The sequence below is a fragment of the Epinephelus lanceolatus genome, chromosome 8 (assembly GCF_041903045.1).
Source record: "Epinephelus lanceolatus isolate andai-2023 chromosome 8, ASM4190304v1, whole genome shotgun sequence".
NCBI classification, from domain to species: Eukaryota; Metazoa; Chordata; class Actinopteri; order Perciformes; family Serranidae; genus Epinephelus; species Epinephelus lanceolatus.
In genome coordinates, this window is record NC_135741.1 from 10,375,812 (window position 1) to 10,396,346 (window position 20,535).

The 20,535-nt window shown below is 38.5% G+C and overlaps 2 protein-coding genes across 2 annotated transcripts; one reads left to right on the forward strand and one right to left on the reverse strand.

Moving 5' to 3' along the window:
• Positions 1–408: 408 nt before the first annotated feature.
• dazap2 (DAZ associated protein 2) lies at positions 409–6,978 on the forward strand. Its single transcript, XM_033629533.2, has 4 exons — positions 409–557; positions 3,629–3,747; positions 3,829–4,077; positions 4,188–6,978. The coding sequence occupies exons 1-4, from the start codon at positions 545–547 to the stop codon at positions 4,314–4,316; spliced, it is 510 nt and encodes a 169-aa protein (XP_033485424.1). The 5' UTR covers positions 409–544; the 3' UTR covers positions 4,317–6,978.
• A 2,847-nt stretch (positions 6,979–9,825) lies between these two features.
• LOC144464131 (uncharacterized) lies at positions 9,826–18,249 on the reverse strand. The gene is made up of 6 exons (XM_078169821.1): positions 17,996–18,249; positions 17,641–17,673; positions 11,211–11,270; positions 11,010–11,069; positions 10,762–10,815; positions 9,826–10,673 (listed from the first exon to the last, which is right to left on the reverse strand). The coding sequence occupies exons 2-6, from the start codon at positions 17,645–17,647 to the stop codon at positions 10,501–10,503; spliced, it is 354 nt and encodes a 117-aa protein (XP_078025947.1). The 5' UTR covers positions 17,648–17,673; positions 17,996–18,249; the 3' UTR covers positions 9,826–10,500.
• Between the last annotated feature and the right edge of the window lie 2,286 nt (positions 18,250–20,535).

Below are 20,535 nucleotides of genomic sequence, written 5' to 3' on the forward strand. Positions count from 1 at the left end.
TTATAAAATTCAATGAATTAACATTGCTTTCAAAATAAAAAACATCTCTTTAAAAAATATATATGTTCCCCAAATCTGTGCAAAACTGAATACAGTGTGGACAGTTATAAAACAAATGTGCCAGTGTGTCAGGTTCATGTTGCAAAATGTACATTGTTCATTTAAATCTAATCTTGCAGTAAAGCCATTTAATGCCACATATATGTGAGCTCCTAAAATGATAAATAAATGATAAATAAAAAAAATGTCTTGTATATCTATAATCACATTTTTATTTTTTAATTTCTATCCCATTTGTGAGTAACACATGTTCTAATGAGGTGTATGTTGGTAAAACATGTGAGTTTTTTTTATAAACTGGCGTAAACTGGTGCGTCGCAGCACACAACCGACAACGGCTGACGTCACCACTTCCACAACAACAAGAAGCTGAAAAACAAGGAAGTGAATGATTGTGAAGCCGTAACCTGTTATAAGGCCGTGACAAGATACGCAGAGCTCCGTTTAATCTGATATTCCTCAGCCTCCGGATCAGCCCAGAACAATGAACAACAAAGGTATTTAACCAGACCTCGTCGGGGTCGGTAGTCAGCTGTCGGTTTTAAGACGCTGACGGTAAAACTAGAGATGAAGAGCTGTCGTTATGGCCATCTGAAGCGGACTTCACGTTTAGCTACGTAACGTTACATGACAATAAACTGACGCTTTCTGCTTAAACTGTGCAGCACACACGTTGATCTCTCGCATCTAGCTTAGTGTAAAATAATATCATAGCTGTTATTAATGAACATGTGCTGTCACCTTATATCACCGTGGCGTTAGTGGCCAGGTCACATATTTGCAGTTAGCTAGCGTCACTCAACACAGGAGGCAGAGTTTAAAGGCAGAGCTCACTGTTTGGCTCTACATGCATGGGAATTTAAACCTGTGCTCATTACATTCATTTTTACTGCGGTTTCCAACACACAGTATATGTATAAGTGTGTCTATATGTACATCATGTGTTAGTACCCGGTTATATGTGCACCTTATTTAAACATGCTCAGGTCTTTTGTTGCCACCAGGTTTCAAAGCGCCCATGCACTTCACATGAAGGCCTGTAACCAAAAAGCCATTTTCCTTATCGATTAATCTGCTTTTTGTCGAATAATTGCTTAGGCTAGGTAATCATTCAGCACACAATGCTCGAAGAGTCCACCGTGATGCATTCAAAGACCTGTTTATTCTGACAGGGATGCAAAGACAACAAGGAAATATTCACTTTTGGGAAAGTGAAACCAGAGATTGTAACTGTTTTTGCTTTGAAAGGAATTTGCGTAAATTATCAGTTGATTATGAGACTTAATTCTATGTCAGATGGCCAATGTTAATCAAATAATTTACTAAAGCAACTCTAGTTAGATGTGTTGTCTTTGTTTGGATGCATTTTTTTGATGTTTTGTCAGTTTTTAAACCCAAAAAAACAACCTGAATTGTATTTTTTTATACTTGGTTCACAGATTTATATTATAGGATTCATATGAACCATTGGAAGAGAATTTCACATGGCCCTGTATACCTTAGTGTATGAAATAAGTTTTATTTATAGACTCTCTCCATCACTGGAATTGACATTATCTTTCACTACCTTTTCATTATCAGAGTTAATTTTATGTCAGACAACCAATGTTAATCAAACATTTGACTAAAGCAACTCCATTTAAATGTGTTGTCTTTGTTTGGATGCATGTTTTTGAAGTTTTGTCAGTTTTTAACCTCCCAAAAATCAACTTGAACTGTATTGTTTATATTTAGTTTACAGTTTAATATTGTAGTATTTATAGGAACCATTGGAAGAGAGCCCTTTACACCTTAGTGTATGAAATCAGTTTTACTCCATCACTGGAATTGACTTAATTTTCTGTCAGATGATTAACGTTAATCAAATAATTGACTAAAGCAGCTCTATTGAAATGTGATGTCTTTGTATGATGCATGTTTTCTTTGTTTGTCTTTTAGGTGTTGTCAGTTTTTAAACCCTCAAAAACAACGTCCACCATATTGTTTATACATAGTTCACATTTTTATGCTGTAGGTTTATAATGGGAACCATTGGAAAAGAATTTAGTGTATGAAATTATTTTTACTTAAAGGCTCTCTTCATCATCTGAATTGATTATCAGACTTAATTTTCTATCAGATGACTATTGATAATCAAATAACTGACTAAAGCAACTCTATGTAGATGTGTTGTGTTTGTATGATGCATGTTTTTTGCATATTTTTGACGTATTATCAGTCTTTAAACCCCCAAAAAACAACTTGAACTGCATTTTTTTATATTTAGTTCACAGTTTTATGTTGTAGGATTTATAGGAACCATTGGAAGAGGGCCCTTTACACTTTAGGGTATGAAATACATTTTACTTATAGGCTCTCTCCATCACTGACATTGATTATCAGACTTGATTTTATGGTAGACAACCACCGTTAACGTGACTAAAGCAGCTCTATTTAGATGTGTTGTCTTTGTTGGATGCATTTTTTTGTTTTGTTTTTTTACGTTTTGTCAGTTTTTAAACGCCCAAAAATAACTTGAACTGCATTTTTTATATTTAATTCACTGTTTAATGCTGTAGGATTTATAGGAACCATTGTAAGAGGGCCCTTTACACCTTAGTGTATGAAAAATGTTTTACTTATAGGCTCTTTCCATCACTGGAATTGACACCACCATTCACTACCTTTTGATTATTAGAAATAATTTTCTGTCAGATGACTAACGTTAATCAAATAATTGACGAAAGCAGCTCTAGATGTGTTGTCTTTGTGTTGATGCATGTTTTTGACATTTTGTCAGTTTTTAAATCTCCAAAAAACAACTTCAGCTATATTTTCTATACGTAGACCAGTTTTGTTGCATTGTAGGTTTGATAGGAACCATTGGAAGAGAATTTCACATGGTCCTTTACACCTTAGTGTATGAAATAAGCTTTATTTATAGGCTCCCTCCATCACTGGAATTGACACCACCTTTTGATTATTAGACTTAATTTTATGTCAGATGACTAAAGTTAATCAAAAAATTGACTGAAGCAACTCTATTAAGACGTCTTATCTTTGTTTTGATGTATATTTTTTATTTGTTTTTGACAATTTGTCAGTTTGTAAAACCCTGGTCCCAAGAAGAACAACTTCAACTGTGTTTTTTTTATATTAATATATTAATTTGTAGGAACAAATAGATAAGAATTTCACATGGCCCTTTATGTCTTAGTGTATGAAATAAGTTTTACTTATAGGCTCTCTTCATCACTGACATTATTGACACTAGCTTTCACCCCACAAGCAACGCCGTATATGCTAAATTTCTTTTCTGCACATGTTTGAATATTAAAATATGTTTAATTAACACTGAAAACATGGTATTATTTGCTTCATCTTGATAAGACATCTTTGTCTTATCAGGTATTTTCTTACAGAGAACATTCTGTTGTTTCCAAGAAGCATTTTAAAAATTCTTGTTAAGTGTTGTCATAATTCCACAGCGCAGGGCAGCGCCACGAAAACATCGTCACTCACTCAGCCTGAGATTTCTGTGTCAGTCACTGTGAAGACTAAATGCTTAAAGTAAAATGTTGTTCTGCAGGTTCATATCCACAGCAGGCTGTGTACCCTCAGCAGAGCTCTGCACCTGTATACCCTCCTGCTATGCAAATGTCTCCTCAGGCACCTCCTTACACAGACACACCACCTGCATATTCTGAGGTAACTATTACATTTATATGTCACAATATAAAACTCTCAGCGAGCGGTTCTAATCGACTGTTTTCACTCCTGTATCCGCAGATATACCAGCCCAGATATGTGCTTCCACATCAGGTGCCCAGTCAGGTGGCACAGATGTCCTCTCACTACCCTGGTGCTCAGATGTTCATGCCCATGCAGCCACACATGACTGTTGGGCAAATGGGCCAGAATGTCCCCATGGCTTACTACCCCATGGGACCTGTTTACCCCCCTGGTTCAACAGTGATGGTGGATGGTGGCTTTGATGCTGGTGCGCGCTTCTCAGGAGGCACCGGTGTTTCAATCCCAGTGAGTATCCACGCGGTTCAATTATTTAAAGGAGCCAGAACTATTGGATGTTATTGAGATCCAAAGCTGATCAGCTCTCGACTAATGTTTGTTTCTTGCCTCCTCTTTAGCCCCCACCTCCTGGACATCCCCCCAATGCAGCTCAGCTGGCTGCCATGCAGGGTGCCAATGTTGTAATGGCACAGCGCAAGAGTAACTTCTTCCTGGGTGGATCCGGCGGAGGTTATACCATCTGGTAACAGCAACTTTTCAACTCCTCCTTCATGCCTAAACCGTGCCCCCGTCCCAAACGATGCCCCAGTTCTTCCCCCATCCCATACGCCTCCCTCTTCAGGCTGCTTGGCCATGCCACAATACTGATATCACCTAACGGAATGTAATATTTTAGAGCCCTCGTGAAAGGTACAGTACTCCACTTCTGACCTAGAGATCAAACGATGAATGCCACTGCCTGGAGAGGACAAATGCAAATTTTTAACGTCGTAGAATTCATTCCATAATTCTCCATTGGGTCTTGCCGCTTTGGTCATTCCAGGTGGACCTCTTTCAGGCATCTGTATTTGTTCAAGAGACCTGGTCTCTTTGATCGAAACAGTTCACAAATTACATCGAGATGTTCTTGTATACCTGTAAAAGCTATGTAAATGAAATATTGAACTATCAGACCCGCATTATATAGTTTAGCTGCTTTATGGTGAAAGTGAAATGCAGTTACAAAGTTGCAGTTAAAGCGCAAAAAAAATAAATTTCCATTTGTCTTTTTTTGAAAACTTTTAGTGTAGTTAAATTAATATATGTGTAATAGTTCCATGTAAATATGATGATCATGAGAAATGACGTCTCAAGTATACAACAAAAAAAAAGAATAAGCATCTCGGATGCGTTTAGCTAGAATCGTCTTGTCTTTTGCACAGTATCCAAACTATCAAATTTGTCGCACAGTCTATCTGACAGATTGTCACATTTAAATCTCTTGTAAATTAAAGAAATTAAACTGAAGCAAATAATTAAAGAAAAGATTTCATGCAATATCCAAAGTGGTTTACTGTACCTTGTTGGGCAATTTGTAGATGAACATAGTCAAGTGCCAAAGAGCACTGGGGATAGCCCTAATTAAAGCAAATTAACTTCAGTAAACTTAAAGGAAAGAAATTTAAAATAAATCCAAATAGTAAGTTGAACGGGAAGGGGTGGTTGGTGTAACATTTTAGCTTTTTTTTTTTTGTTTTTTTTTTTGTTTGTTTTTGTCTCCTGTTTTTGTTTCACAGTCGGATACCCAGAGTTTTTACACTAAATGTTTTATTGTACAGCCTTTAAGAACTACCCTCCACTGTTTCTCTTTTCACACAGTATCATTTGGTATCGTCAAACCAGTTTTTAAAGTATTTATTCACCGTAGAAAAACGTCATCTTTGTGATAGCATTAGTCGATGTTTTAAAAAGGTTGAGGAGACTTTAATATTTCAGCGTTTCTTTTTCTTCCTTCATGACTTTCATTCCACATTTACATGAGTAGTTAGGCTAATAATACATTTGTTAGTATAACCAATGAGCTGGTTGTACCAAAGATTTGGTCTACAATGCACTTATGTTTGGTTGTGACTTGAAATTTGAAATGTCACAATTTAAAAGCAAACATATCATCGAGCGAGCAGGTTTGAGACTGTCGGTACTTTACCTTCAGTCTGACATGACTGCAATTGTTAGTTAACGTGTCGGTGTCACTTTACGTGGGTTAATCGCATCTTTAAGTCGTTGCATGCTTTTGCACCTTTGCTATGTAAAAAAAAAAAAAATGTGATTAAATACTTTTTATCTGAGATGCACTGCAAAGCAAATCTGAGAGGTTGCAGACAAGGGGCTACTCTCCTGTTTTTTCTTTTTTTAAAATTCTGTTTTCATGACTTTTTAAAGACAGTGTGGGGTTTTTGAGCATTTTTAGATCCATCTAGTCCATTTGACAGTCGAGATGTGTCGTGTTTAGTAGCCTGAAAGTGTATGCAAACCTTTGTAATGAGGCTATATCACTGTCAGCATAATTGTTCATTTTCAAGACATTTTTGTGCTGCTAATTAAACTTTAGAATCTTTACATAATGTGTTATCTTGAAACTTAAAGAAGGTATCTCAAACTAAGTCAGTATGGATGCCGTATATTTGTAGATATTCTTCATTTTGGTGTCTGGTAGCGTCAATTGTGTCACTGGGTATCCGACACACCATATCGAGTTTTAACAGCTGTGGCCACCAGAAAACAAATGCTGTTGCTGTCAAGCCAACATTCAGTGATTTTCAGTGTTAAGTCAGAGAGACCAGCTGTCTGGAAACGTGCTTCATTCATCTAATGGACTCCTGTCAGCAGCTCACACACAAAGCGACAACACCAGATGCGATTGACGTGTCGACTCGAGTGTTTTTAAAATGGCTCAGTGTGCATTTATTCTCACTCACGCTGTCGTTTCAGAGGCCACAGCTATTAAAACTTTTAAAAAAGAAAATATGATTCAATCATGTTTTTTATTTTCTTCTTTTCCATCTCTGCTCTGATTGTTTGTAAAGCAGCATAATGGTGGCTTTGTCCCAGCAATATGAAGTACTGTAAACTACAGCTGACCAGTAGATGCTATGCCAACCACAGCCAGCAAATGGATTACTCTTTGTTGAAGGATTATGGACATTTATAGTTCAGGGATTCTCTTTACAATATTTTGTAAAATAGATGTATGTACTAAAGTGATGTGATAGACTTTGGTACACATTCTATCTTTTAAGATTACTAAAGGAGATGAGTGTCAAAGATGGAATACTTTGAAAAAAGATCTTAGGTGCACTTAACTTTTTTATACTAAACTTAAAATTTAAAATGTAAGTTTAGAATAAAGGTTATTTTGGAAATTTGAAATGCTGCATGTTTGTTTTATTTGCTCATATACTGTATGAGAACAGGGCAGGTTTTTATTCCCTGAGATAACATCTTTGATTGTTTGAGCATATGCTTTTACTCGCTTTGCTTTCATAGTAGTATCACGAAAGACTTTTTTCATTATGTGTAATTATCACCAACCCTAACTAAGTATACATACTGTGTGAAAAAATAAGTAACCTAAATGTTGTCACTTTGGTATAAAAGGTGCTAAGTCAAATATGGATCTGTATTTTTGTCAAAATCACCAAGCGTCACGCTGAGTCTGAGGTGTAATCAGTGGCTCCCAATCAATGGCTGCCCCCCTATGGCGAAAAGGAAGTATTTTAGAATCCGTAGCACACTCATTTTTAAAGCTACTGGACTAGATAACTTCAGGCATCCATTGATACTAACCACATTCATATAGCTCGTCAGGAAAGGGGCGAAATAATGCTCCAAAATCAGGCTAAATTTTACGGAGCAACTGACATGACCATTTTCAAAAGGGTCCCTTGAACTCTCACCTAAAGATACCTAAAGGAAAATGGGATCTATGTGTACCAATGAGACTCCCCTAAAATGAGAAGGCTTGTTCCCAGTAAATATTTTGTTCCTTACAGTCAATGCACTCCATCAAATTAAAGCTGTATATTTGCATTTTTAAGGAAAAGGACAACCAGCACATTTGAAGAACAATGAGTCACCCAACATGTTTAACAGCATATGAATATTCGATTAATTCACTTATGGTTTTTGGTTTCTGGTCACATCCTACAATAAATCACATTTTATTAAGCTTTTAAAAGCAGTTTTTGTTGACACTACGTCAGAAAGGTTTTGATTCACATCCCTGGTAATCATTTGAAGTTGTGGTTTGTATTTAGATAAAAGTTCCCGCAGATCCTTAAAGGTCCAGTGTGCAGGATTTAGGTGGATATATTGGCAGGAATTTAATATACTAAATGTTTTGTTTAGTGTATTATAACCTGAAAATAAGAATTGTCGTGTTTTTGTTACCTTAGAATGAGCGGTTTATATCTACACAGGGCACGGGTCCTCATCCACGCAGATCAGCACCAGTGCCATGTTTCTACAGTAGCCCAGAACAGGCAAACAAAACACTGACTCTAGATTGGGTTATTTATGTTTTCACATTGACCTTCTTAGCCCCTTTGCATCAAGCCCAACGACAATGGGGAACCCCCCCCCCCCCCCCCCCCCCCCCCCACACACACACACACACACACAGATTTTTAGCATGACACTTCTCTAATCAGTGTATTTTCCGGTATAAATCAGGGGGTCCATTTGAGAGTAAGAGACCTCTGCGGATAATTTGCTCCAGCTAAAAACCTCCTGAACGTCTGGGGCTGGTGCACAAAATAAGTTAAGATTGTCCTTTTAGTCCTATTTAAGGTTTCCTCATGATAAAATCAGCTGCAGGAAACACCCTTAAATCTTCTCCCTAAGGTTTCCTTAAAATGTTCACTTACATATTTATGGTTTTCCCCTTGGTCTTATACTAAAGGAATCTCTAGACTGTTGCACAAAAGACCTTAGCAACCAAAGCAAGGTAAAACAAAGAAAAAAAAACTTAAAGTACCTCTGACTGTCTCAACTACAACATGACCAAGTTTATGGTGATGAAAGAAACTGTTTTCTTGTCTTCTTTTCTTCTGCCGTTTTTTCACTAACTATAAGCCAGCTTAATGAGACGATAACAGGCATCACAAGTGTGAGTCCGAGCAAACAAACAATCTCCATGGAAACGCAGCAAATGAATTCATGATTTTCCTTAACTAAGGAAACCTTTTCAGGGATTCTGTGCAACAGTGTGAGTGTCATACTTAAGGAGAAAACCTAAGGTGTTCTGTGCAACCGGTCCCAGGGTCTTCAGAGAAAAAAGGTGAGCAGACATAAGCACAGTGGTTCCCAACTGGTCCAGCCACTGGGTCCAGATTTCTCCTTGGTCATTAGTTCAAGGTCCACACAGTTTAATACACTCAGCGTCATACTTGTGTTTGGCCATGTAGTCAAGCTAGTTTGCTGTCTCTGTTAAGGAGCTCTGTCTGTATTCACTCACTCTACAGCAGGAAATTGAATTTCAAAATAAAAGCCCTGCGCCAGAAATTCATTGTACTTCAAAATAAAGTGTTTTTTACGAACTCAAGACATTCCTGAGTCACTTGCGGTCCATTCAGAATGGACCTGCAATCCACCAGTTGGGTTTCTAGCAGGTACTGGGCTAGTTGCTTGTCTGCGACAAGCCGAACAGCTGTGGCCAAACACTGATATGCAACATTGAACTTCTTTGTTCAGTACTGTTTTACCTTTTCTGGTCACCTAGTCCATTTGTTTACAAGAGGAAGAGACCTTTGGATAATTTGGCTGCTGGTAAAAACCACCTTAACAATGAACACTGAAGGAGTCCTAACAGAGTTCATGATTAGCATGTGCGAGAAGTTACAGCTGGCTGCGACTGGTAATCCTCACCACTAGATGTCACTAAATCCTACACACTGCTGCTTTAAAAAAGCATCATCTACCTTGCCTTCTGCTGCTGTGAATAAATTATGCTGAAGGGTTTCTAATATTTTGTTAGGCAGTTGACTCTCAAACACTGTCAACAAAAAGTCAACATAAACTTAATAACAGTTGGATTTTGTGCTGGATTATAGGGGGTGAAGATAAATGCCGTTAGGCGTATGTAACAAACTCAGTGAAATCTTCTGTATGCTCTCAAACATTTGAGTTCTTAGTGCACTGATCATCACTTGAAAGTCAGATTGTTGGCTTATGCCTGTTTTGAAATACAGTCAAATCACTGCAGGCAGTCACACTGTATAATGGCACTAGTCCAAAAACAAGTTTTATTGCCTTCCTTATTTATCTCAAATAGGGAAGTCATCAGTAACCATGTCTGGCACAAGCAATTATACAAAAACAAAACCAGATACAACACAATCAAATACAACAAATAAAGTTCAGGCTGTCCTGTACTCAAACGAGGACATTGTTTTAAACTAGCTTATAAAAGAGCTGCATAGAAAAACTTTAACTTTAAAAGCAATATAAAAGTAACTGCCCCGCAACACGTCTGTGTCTGGGGGGAACATACAGTATGGCTGAATGAAACCACAGATACTAGAGAGAAAAACTGAAACATGGCTGATAAATAGTACAGCAGACTAGCTCGTCTTACATTTTGATTGTTGCTGAGTATTTACTGATCATGTAACTGTGACATACTAAAACCCCACCACCTGTTTCACGCCTAGCTCTGCTCATCTGAACACACACCTGTTGCCTGTCATCTGTTCTCTTCCATCAATTTTCACTCTCTTTATAATAATCTTATCTTTGGCATTGCTTGTGCGCATCTGCGTTTTTAACAACAAAAATCTTGAACATTTTTCTGCCCCGTGTGCAGAAAGCAGCGACCTTCACAGAACACAGATGCATAAAGTAGAGTCCTTCTTTTCTTTCTTCTCTGACTCCCTGTTAAGTCTTCTCCCTCCTTCATATGAAGTATTCCTTCTTTTCACTCGCAGCCTGGTTATTGTACTCCTCCTCGGGGTCCTCCCCAGGAGCCGGCTCCCCTGTCGTCCTGTAGTCCCCTTTGTTGTGGCAGAGATACCGGTACAGCAGGAAGCCCAAAACAGCTATCGTCAGCAGGATGAGAACAACAACCACTGGAAAAATGAGGGGAAAATATTTTTTTAAATGGAGTATTGAGGCATGATGATGAAAAAAAGCGCAGGGTAAAGTGCCAACAGTTACCTGCTATGACGGCAGAGTCTGTACCGGCGGGGGCTGCTGCTGTTGTTGTTACCACTGAGGGAGAGGAAAAAAGTATTTTTTACCACTGGTGGCTGGTAAAAGACGAGGTAAAAAGGTCATGGATTGTTCTGCTGTGCGGGACAGGAAGTAAATTGCGCCATGTCTCACAGTTGTGTGGGTCCAGCAGGAGACTGGATTGTGTGCCAGTAATAGAAAACATAAAAACAACAAAAAAGTGTAGGAGTTACCCTGAATCATGGTGGTGTCTGCTTGTGTGGGAAGCTGTGTTAAAGGCCCCATATCTGATGCTGCACAAAACACAAGCATGACATGTGTTGATAAAACAGCACAAACTGGAAGGTTATGCTATCAGGATACTTGTTGGCTGCAGCTCACAGATTCGAAGCCAAGTGAGTACATTCACAAGAGAAAACACACAGTGTACTCACCCTCTGTCACATTTGTGTTTATATATGTGGAGAGTGTTGTCGCAGGAGACATATCTGAAACTGGAAGATAAAAAACAGTGTTAAAAATGTCACAGGGCTCCATCTTCAGCCCACAGTCTGCTAGGAGCGAGTTGTATAACTGCATAGCTGCTGGCTGAGGAGGGAATATTAAATGTTGTGACACAGTAATCTGATTATTAAGGGCCGTGGCTGAAACTAACCTGTCAACCTCTTATTTATTTCAGAATCCTGTGTGATGCAACGGCTTAATCACAGAACACACCGCTGGTTGAAGTACTTAGAGCTTTTAATTTAGTGAACGCAGCAATAACACATTACAGAACACTCCATTACAAGTCCTGCATTTGGAATTTCACAGAAGAGGAGATAGAAAAGTATCATCAGCAGAAGGGTCAATTAAACAGTGGACAGAAAATCAATTGGTTACTGTTTGAGTCATTTTCTAAGCAATAATACCAAACATACTTTGTTCAAGGTTCTTAAATGTGAGAATTTCCTGCCTTTATTTGTCATAAATTACTCTAAATTGAATATTTTGAGGTTTGAACAAAACAAAACATTTAATGATGTCACCTTTGGCACATTGTTTTATGACCACATGACAAAACTCTTGTCTCAAGTCAGGGCAGGCAAGTCTTGAGTCATGTCCCAAGTCCTTAAAGGGAGAGTTCAGATTTTTTGAAGTGGGGTTTCTGGGGCACTTCTCCATAGTCAGTGTTTTACCTACAGTAGATAAGCACACCCCCAGTTTGGGGAGGCAGACTGGGGTCCGACTCGGAAGCTAAGCACTGTACTACAGGGGAGGGGTCAGCAACAAAAACAGTTTTCGCCACCTAAAAAAAATGAAAATCAGTTAAAGTGTACACTGTATGGAGAGCAGTTTTACTACTTTACCGTTCCCTCAGACAGCCTGTTCCAATGGGAAAGCTGTTGACGGCCTCAGTTGCCAATCTAACCAGAACCAATGTGATCACATCACTCTAGTTTCAGCCTCTTTACACTGCCTCCCAGTGTGTTTTAGAATAGATTTTACTGATTACTTTTATTAGGGATGCACTGAATATTCGGTAACCGAATATATTCGGCCGAATATTGCAAAAAAACACATTCGGTATTCGGTGGAATAAGTGAAGAGCAAGGCCGAATAACAGCGTGCGGTGACAGACAGAGTAAAATGTCGGCAGTGTGGCGATATTTTACTCTGTCTGTCACCGTACTCACATTTGCGACTAAAAATAGTTTTGTGAGGGCAAAATAAATCATTCAGCAGGCTGTGTGTGTACAGATTTCAACCAGCAGCAGAAACAAAACAGCGAATCCCGCTGGTTGTGGGTTGAACGGGGGTCACAGACACAGACAGGAATACGTATTCCTGTCAAATAAGGCGGCGCATGATAATGGCTTACTGGCGACGGAGAAGTCCGGCTCCAGGTGAATAACTTGTTGTCGTGACTGCCCAAAAGTACCTGAACAGCCGAGCCCCACAGGTATGTGGTGTATCAGAGGGGAAACGAGCCCTTCACATTTCTCTCTTTGTGGCAGGTAACGGCCCACAAACCTCACCAAACTTTAGAGACTGTTCTTTACTTATGAAGGGACTTGTCAGGGGAGGAGGGTGGCTGGTTGATTTTTATTTTATTTATTTATTTTATTTTGATCCCCCCTATGTTAATCACTTATTGATGCTGTTTTTGAAGTATGAATAAGTCAATAAGTAATTTATTCCATTGAAATATCATTGATGTACTATAGAAAAGTGATTTTATAAATGACAAAAGGCACATCTGCCTCATTTTCGCTGTGGTATCGTGATACTACTCAGAACCATGATACTTTCATTGGTATCGCACAGTGGGTCCCAATTTTGGTACTGTGACAACACTAATCTGGAGGGGGTTCATCTGCAAAAACTAATGAAAAACTAAAAAACGGCATTCGGTACTCAGTATTCAGCCAAGTGTTTAATATTATTCGGCTTCGGCTACGACCACAAATTTTCATTTTGGTGCATCCCTAACTTTTATGTCTCTATCCCAGCTATATCTCCAACCTCTTAGTGCCGTACACACCAGGACGTACTTTGAGGTCATGGGCAGAGTCTTTTGCCTGTTCCAGAGGCCCAGCTGAAAACTAAAGGGGACAGAGCGTCCCAGTCTGCCCGAGGAAATCAGGTCGGCCGGGACAGTGATCTCTTTTAAGTCTCTTCTTACGACATGCTTTTATCGGAGAGCCTTTTCTGATTTTACTTGAGTTATAAGTTCATTTAGACTTTTATTTCCTTGGTTTTTCTATACTGTGTTGTGAAGTGTTTTAACAGTTCTTTGAAAAGTTGTTTTCATGTCTTGTCTGTTTCAGTTACTGACATGTAAAGCACTTTGTAAATAAAGATTTTTATTATCTATGCTCTCATCAAAGCCACCAGACTCCATGGACATAAACAGCAATTTTAGCCTGCTGAACCCAGAAGCTGCTGGTCTACCACTGCTGCAATCACTTAGTCTATTTGTGTGATTGTGTAACTGTAGTGAATCACCAAACACTTAAGTCACACAGTAACACAAACAAAATAACTGTTGGAGGCAGCAGTAGACCAGCAGCTCCTGTGTTCAGCGATGTTAAATCACTGTTTTTCTCAATAGAGTCTGGCACTGAAGGGCACAATATCATAGCTTCATTTTCCTGTTGGAAATCAGTCTGACATTAAGGTGAAGCAGTGAAAATACTCTCAATATAGTGTACAATTAAACTGATACTATTTTTTTTTTAGGTGGCTAAAATACATTTTATTGCCAACCCCTCCACAGCAGCACATTGCTTAGCTTCCGAGTTGGACTCCAGCCTGCTTCTCCAAACTGAGGTCGTGCTCACTGTAGGTAATATACTATCTATGGATAAGTACCTCATACAAACCCACTTTAAAAAAAACTCAACATCTGGCCAGTGGCTTTGAGATTTAATGTCCTCACTAAAATAAGAGATGTTGTGCTTCTCTGCCAGTGGTTGAGAAAAAAAATTATAAGACCTGGGGACCCTTTTTGTCTCAGCTCTCAATGCGTTTTAATTCAGCCCTTGACATAAAAAAAAAAGTAAAAAGTTAAACTTGAGTCTAGGAACAGAAAACCCTGCACACTGCTCTTGCTCAGCTGCACAATTTACTAGTAACGCTAACGTTTCTGTCCTCCTGGACCTTCATCAGGAGTGTTCAACACCATTATTTCCAACATTGAGCTTAAATAGAAACTGCTCCACCCATTTCACAGATGTACACAGGTGTGGGGGAATTAATCAGCTGTGGGTTTGTTTTCCACTAACTGACACCAGCCTGTGCACCATATGTCACACATCCCACGGATGAAAGAACAAGGGAACAAAACAAACAGAAAAAAAACCCCACTCCGTTTAAAGACTCAGGTGATATTTTCCAATGCACCTGCATCTGAGACAGTTGGATGTGCAAATATCTTTCAAACAAATAGTAAAATCTGAGTCCATTGATGTTGCTGCTCTGCATGTTAAATTCTAGACATTGTGTGGAATATTTAAAGGAACGAAAAAATAGGAGCGGAGGATGGGTGGGGGTTGGGAGGGAAGGGCTGTTGTATCATATAAGCTATCACTGTCATCGCCTCAGGGTTGTGTCTCCTTTTGTTTGTTCTGCACACTGATGTAAACTGTGCGGTGCTGTGTAACGTGTCTGCTCAGCCCTGGTGTTTTTTGTCCTTTATAAAATATTTTGCAGCTGCCCTTACAAAGTACATACTGTAGCATGCAGTATGCACACAATCAGGACGTACTACTTCCTCATAATGTTACGCACTGAACTTTGACCCTCTTGCTTTTTTTATCCGTTACCTTGGAGATAAAACAAACGCCACTCCAGAGATGAAGGTCAACCCTGCTGTTGTTACTTTGCAATGTGTGTATACATACTAAATCTTTTTCTGACATACTATATGATATGTATGGGTATTGGAACACACAGATAAAGTGCTCTGTGCCACTGGGCTGTCACCTCTTTGTCAGTTGGCTGGTCGATATGCTCTTGTCTGACCAAATTCTCATTGGTTGGATCATCCTTGGAGCTACTTTAATAAGTGTTCACCAAAGCAGTTCTTTTCCCAGCAATTGCTGTTGAGCACTTGTATTTGTCCTCTATGACGGCTGGTCTTGGTGGTGTTTGTCCCACCCCTTCTCCACTGTGATTAGATGGCTGGTGACACTGACAAGCCCAACCTCTTACCGAAAGTTTAACATTTTTCAGCTCTCATTTTTTATCAGAAAAACTGTAAAATAATCACAGAAGACGTGCGCCATTTTATCTGTATGGATTTTTTTACAGAGTCTCCAAAAAGACACCACAGTTCAAGGCTGGATTACAATGTTCAAGTGCACTCACACTGTGGCCGACTTGGCTGATCTAGAGATAACGTGATACATTCGCAGCAGAGCGCTCATTGGAAAGTTACAATGGTGACACAGTGGAAGTGCAATTTAAAGTGAGTTTCTGGACCACAGTAGCCTGGAAATCCAGACCCAAATCTAGAAAGATTTAGGGTCTGGCTATGAGTAATGTAAATGGCCCAACTCGAGGGGCGGCACCAAGCCGTGACGTATATGCTTAGCTACGTGACGTTTACGCTTAGCTACCAGCGGAGCTAACTGGTAGATTGGACTCTTGCCATATCTGGTCGGCAAAACAGTAAAAACGTCCTTCTTGCAAAGGAAAGAATCGTGCGCCGTCTTCTGTTCCTCTTTTAGAGAAAAAGCCAAGTCTAACTTGTTCATTGTAGCGGCCAAAGCCATTTCAAACAACTGGTGTTCATCCGTAGCCATCTTGCAATGTTTACTGACTGATTGCGGACTTCGTCATCGCAGCGCTGTCGTCATCTGTTTAGCTCGCCTCTGGCCCGCCTATATCAGATACACCGATGTGATTGGTGCAGCTTGGCTCCAAGGGCAGGGGTAATGAGCATCATTACTGATTGCCAGAGTGACTTGCTGAGCAAATTCAAATTGTGCTCTCGCGAGCACTCTGGATTTCCAGGGTAGGACCACAGCGTTCTGGAGAGATACTTTGATGTGTACAACATTGCCGACCTTAACATACTTAAATCTTTGGTCCCTGGGCTAAGGTATCAAGTATTTTGAAGTCACGAGTCATTGGTGTAATTGTCCAAGTCAAGCTGCAAGTCTTTTTTGATTTGTCTGACTCAAGTCCGAGTCATGTGACCTCACAGCTCTGGAAAATAATCTGCAGATTAACTGCTAATGAAAATAAAATTCAGTCGCAGTCCTGATCAGCAAAAAATACTTAGAAGTATCAAAAGTAAAAGTACTCATACAACGGCAGAATGGCCCCAGTTAGAGCATTGTTTGATTAGTTACAGTATATTATTGGATTAAAGTTAATGACACAGGTTATTGTTATATCTGGTGGAAGTAAAGCTAGTTTTAACAACAACCAAACTGTTAGATCTTAAAATCTATGACCTTAAGCCATAATTTATAAGATGACAAACTATTTTGTGTGTAAAAGCTGATCTGCAAAGTAACTAGTAGCAAATCTTTCAAATAAATGTAGTCAAGGGCTGCAACTGACGATTATTTTCTCGATTAACCAATTATTTGGCCTTTAAAATGTCAGAAAATAGTGAAACTGGCCAATCTAGTTTCTCTGATTCAAAGGGGGTGTCTTTAAATGTCTTGTTTTGTCAGTCCAAAACCCAAAGATATTAGTTTATTATAATATAAAACAGAAAAGCAAAAAAAAAATCTCCATCTCTGAGGCTGAAAACAGCATTTTCTATCCTTTTTATGACAAAATTACTTACGTTTATCAAAATAGTTAGCTTTTATTCTTCTGTTGATCAGTTATACAACTAATTGTTGAAGCTCTATGGGCAATTAGACAACTAACCTTTTCAACAATTGCCATTTCAATATCCTAGAGCACGAGTTCACTTCATTAAATGTCTTGTATTCTTCAACCAACAGTCCAAACTCCCATGATGAGTAGTTTACAGAATCAGAAATACTTTACTATGACGTAAGTGGTTCTTAACAGCAAATTATTGCATTTGAGAACTTGGAAGCATCAAATGTTTAACATTTTTACTTAAAATTACCTAATTACAATGAATCCTTTATGAAAACAGTTGCAGATTAATTTTATTTCTATAAACTAGTCGACTAATCATCTTATCACTGCAGCACTAATGTAGTCAAATGGAAGTATAAAGTAGCATTATGATAAAAAACAATGGTAAAGTCGCCTACAAGTACCTAAAAATTTAACTTTTCTAAATACAATTCTTTTAGTAAAATATCAGCAATAATGAAATGTGTCATGGCACGGCCAGAAAAAGTAAGAAAGACATTTGCAATGCAAAAAATAAGCAAGTGAACTTACTGTTCATGGTTCGTTTGTTAGCTTACTGGTTACCTGCAGGAAACAAACAAACAAACAACCATGATGACATTTCCGCAGCTCTTATTGTTAATGTAACTCACGTGGAAATAAAGGTCAACACCTTTTCCACCATTGTTACCGACACTCTGCCTTTCTTTGTGTCAGCCTAACATTTAAAACGAACAACTAAACTTCTTCTTCGTCCTCGTTAAGTTACATTAAATGACCCAAAGAAGAAGAAGTCACTCCGAGACGAACTGCTCCGTGTAAACGACATTTCCAGGTGAAGACTTCACGACTCTCAGACACTCAACAATCAGTCATTGTTCATCACAGCTGTTGGCTGATGTCTTACCTGGGCGCAGCGGAGACTCTCAAACCGAACTGACCGGTTAAATCCGACCGTTCAACCGTTAACGGGACGTTAAAGGTGGAGGAAACTAACGCACACTCGGTAACAGTGAAACTCGCTAAGTTTGAAACGTAATCTGTGTGTGAGTCTGCTGAGGAGTCTGAAACTCTGCGTCTGTGAAATACAAGCAGCGACACTTTTCTCCCACCGACACTCGTGAGTCACGCAGCTCGCGCTCTCGATTTCCGCCCCTCCCTTTCCTCCCCCGTGTCCGTGTCGAAGATCGTCTATTAGCAGCGTGTGTCACTACGGAGGTTAAATATGTGACACAAGGAGGATGTGCCAGCTAGCAAACTAGATATACATTTAATATTTTAAGGAAGATTTGATGTTTTATATATATATATATTATTTTTTAATGTTTTTTTTAATTTGTTTTTATAGTAAATTTATTGATTTTGGTTTTAAGGAAGACAGATGCTAACTATACAAGAAAACATAAGAGCAACTTAAAAACTAATTACAAAAAAACCCAATATCTCCACAGGATGATTAGAAATATAAAAATAAAAAAAGAACTGATATGTAAATAATTAAAAATGTAGAAAAAAATAAAAATCGAAGGAAAAACCAAATAATAAAAAAGAGAAATAGATAAATGTAATCATAAAAATACCAAAAAACAAGAAGACAACTGAGTCAATTAAATTAATTAATCAAATTATTATCATCAAATTATTTTGTTATTTTGTTTAATTATTTTCATTACAAATTAATTTGCCTTTAAGTTGATGTTTCACTTAATGCTTTGGTCTGTAAAATATTAAAACAGTAAAATATAACATGATGATGAATAAATACAAAAATAATTAAATAATTTAAAAAAAACCCCGAATAAACAGAAATAAAAAATAAGGAAGAAAATGAAAATAGTAGTAAATTATAAAATAGTAATAATTTAGATAATTTTGTAATTTTTGAAAGTCCCTTCTACAGTAGGGATACACGTTAATTATTTTAATTGTAAATTAATTGATTTGTAAGTTAATGGTTAGGTCTGTAAAATGTCACAAAATTGTTTAAAAAACCCCCGATAACAATAAGTAAATATTTAAATTATTAATTGAATAAATGAAAATGCAATAGGAAAAAAATAGAATATATTCAGAAAAATAATAATGAACGGGCGGCACGGTGATGTGGTGGTTAGCACTGTCGCCTCACAGCAAGAGGGTTGCCGGTTCGATCCCAGGTGTGGGAGCCCTTCTGTGTGGAGTTTGCATGTTCTCCCCGTGTCAGCGTGGGTTCTCTCCGGGCACTCCGGCTTCCTCCCACAGTCCAAAGACATGCAGATTGGGGACTAGGTTAATTGATAACTCTAAATTGTCCGTAGGTGTGAGTGTGAATGGTTGTCTGTCTCTATGTCAGCCCTGTGATAGTCTGGCGACCTGTCCAGGGTGTACCCTGCCTCTCGCCCAATGTCAGCTGGGATAGGCTCCAGCCCCCCCGCGACCCTCAAGAGGATGAAGCGGTTAGAAGATGAATGAATGAATTAATAATAATGAACAAAATAGAATAAAATAATAAAAAATAAAATAATTTAAAAAAGAATAATTTTCTCATTTTAACTGTCCATTCTACAGTAAGAATACATTTGCCTATTCATTTTTCAGGTGATAATTTGGTCTAAAAAATTAAGGGTTACCCATATTCCAGTGATTTAGTGTTGTACAAATATTTGGAGGGCTTAAAAGTGACAGATTCCAAAAGGAATAGTCAGAATCTGTGCAGCAGAGGCTGATTTATACTGACTTTTAGTTCCCAGCATGGGTGAAGCATACCAGTCCCATTTAAGGCAACTTGGTAGCATCTTTCATTTGCTGCACTCCATGCGGCTGTGCCAGTTTTCATATTGTCACAGCTTTTAAGTGTTAGCAGAGACAGTGTGGTAGCTTTTCTTTTTGGATTCAGACACAGTGAGCCACATGAAATATGTGATTGTTGTTAACAGTGTTGTGTGGGCATGTGGTGTTTTGTTTTCCACATTAGACCAGCCCAAACCAGCACTGTGCCGGTCAGATTTTGGGGCACACCCGACATCCTTCCTGCATGGGACACAACTATGTTTTCCAAACCCAAAACCAAAGCTGAGGTGACATCATCAGGGTTATTTTCTCAAAGTTGACACAAAGCTTACTGACAGAGTCACAGGAGACACTAGAGGTGTTTACACAGGCAGAGTGATACTCCTTAAAGATGAGTAAACTGTTGTCATCAAGTATTTATCAAGGGGAGTACTCATTTTTAAAGACAGTCATATTCAGCCGGACATGTTAAGATGATGCATTGATTTATTGTCCAGTCAAAACACACAAATCAGCTCTCCTTCCTTCTAGTTTTTTTATAAACAACAACAACAAAATATTTCCAAGTCCACCCATTCTCAGTTACACAAGCAGTCTGTCTCTCAGGCTGACAGAGAGGCAGCTCCAGAGTTCATGTCATTGGGAGAATAATCATCCAGATGACTTTGCAGTTTAAAA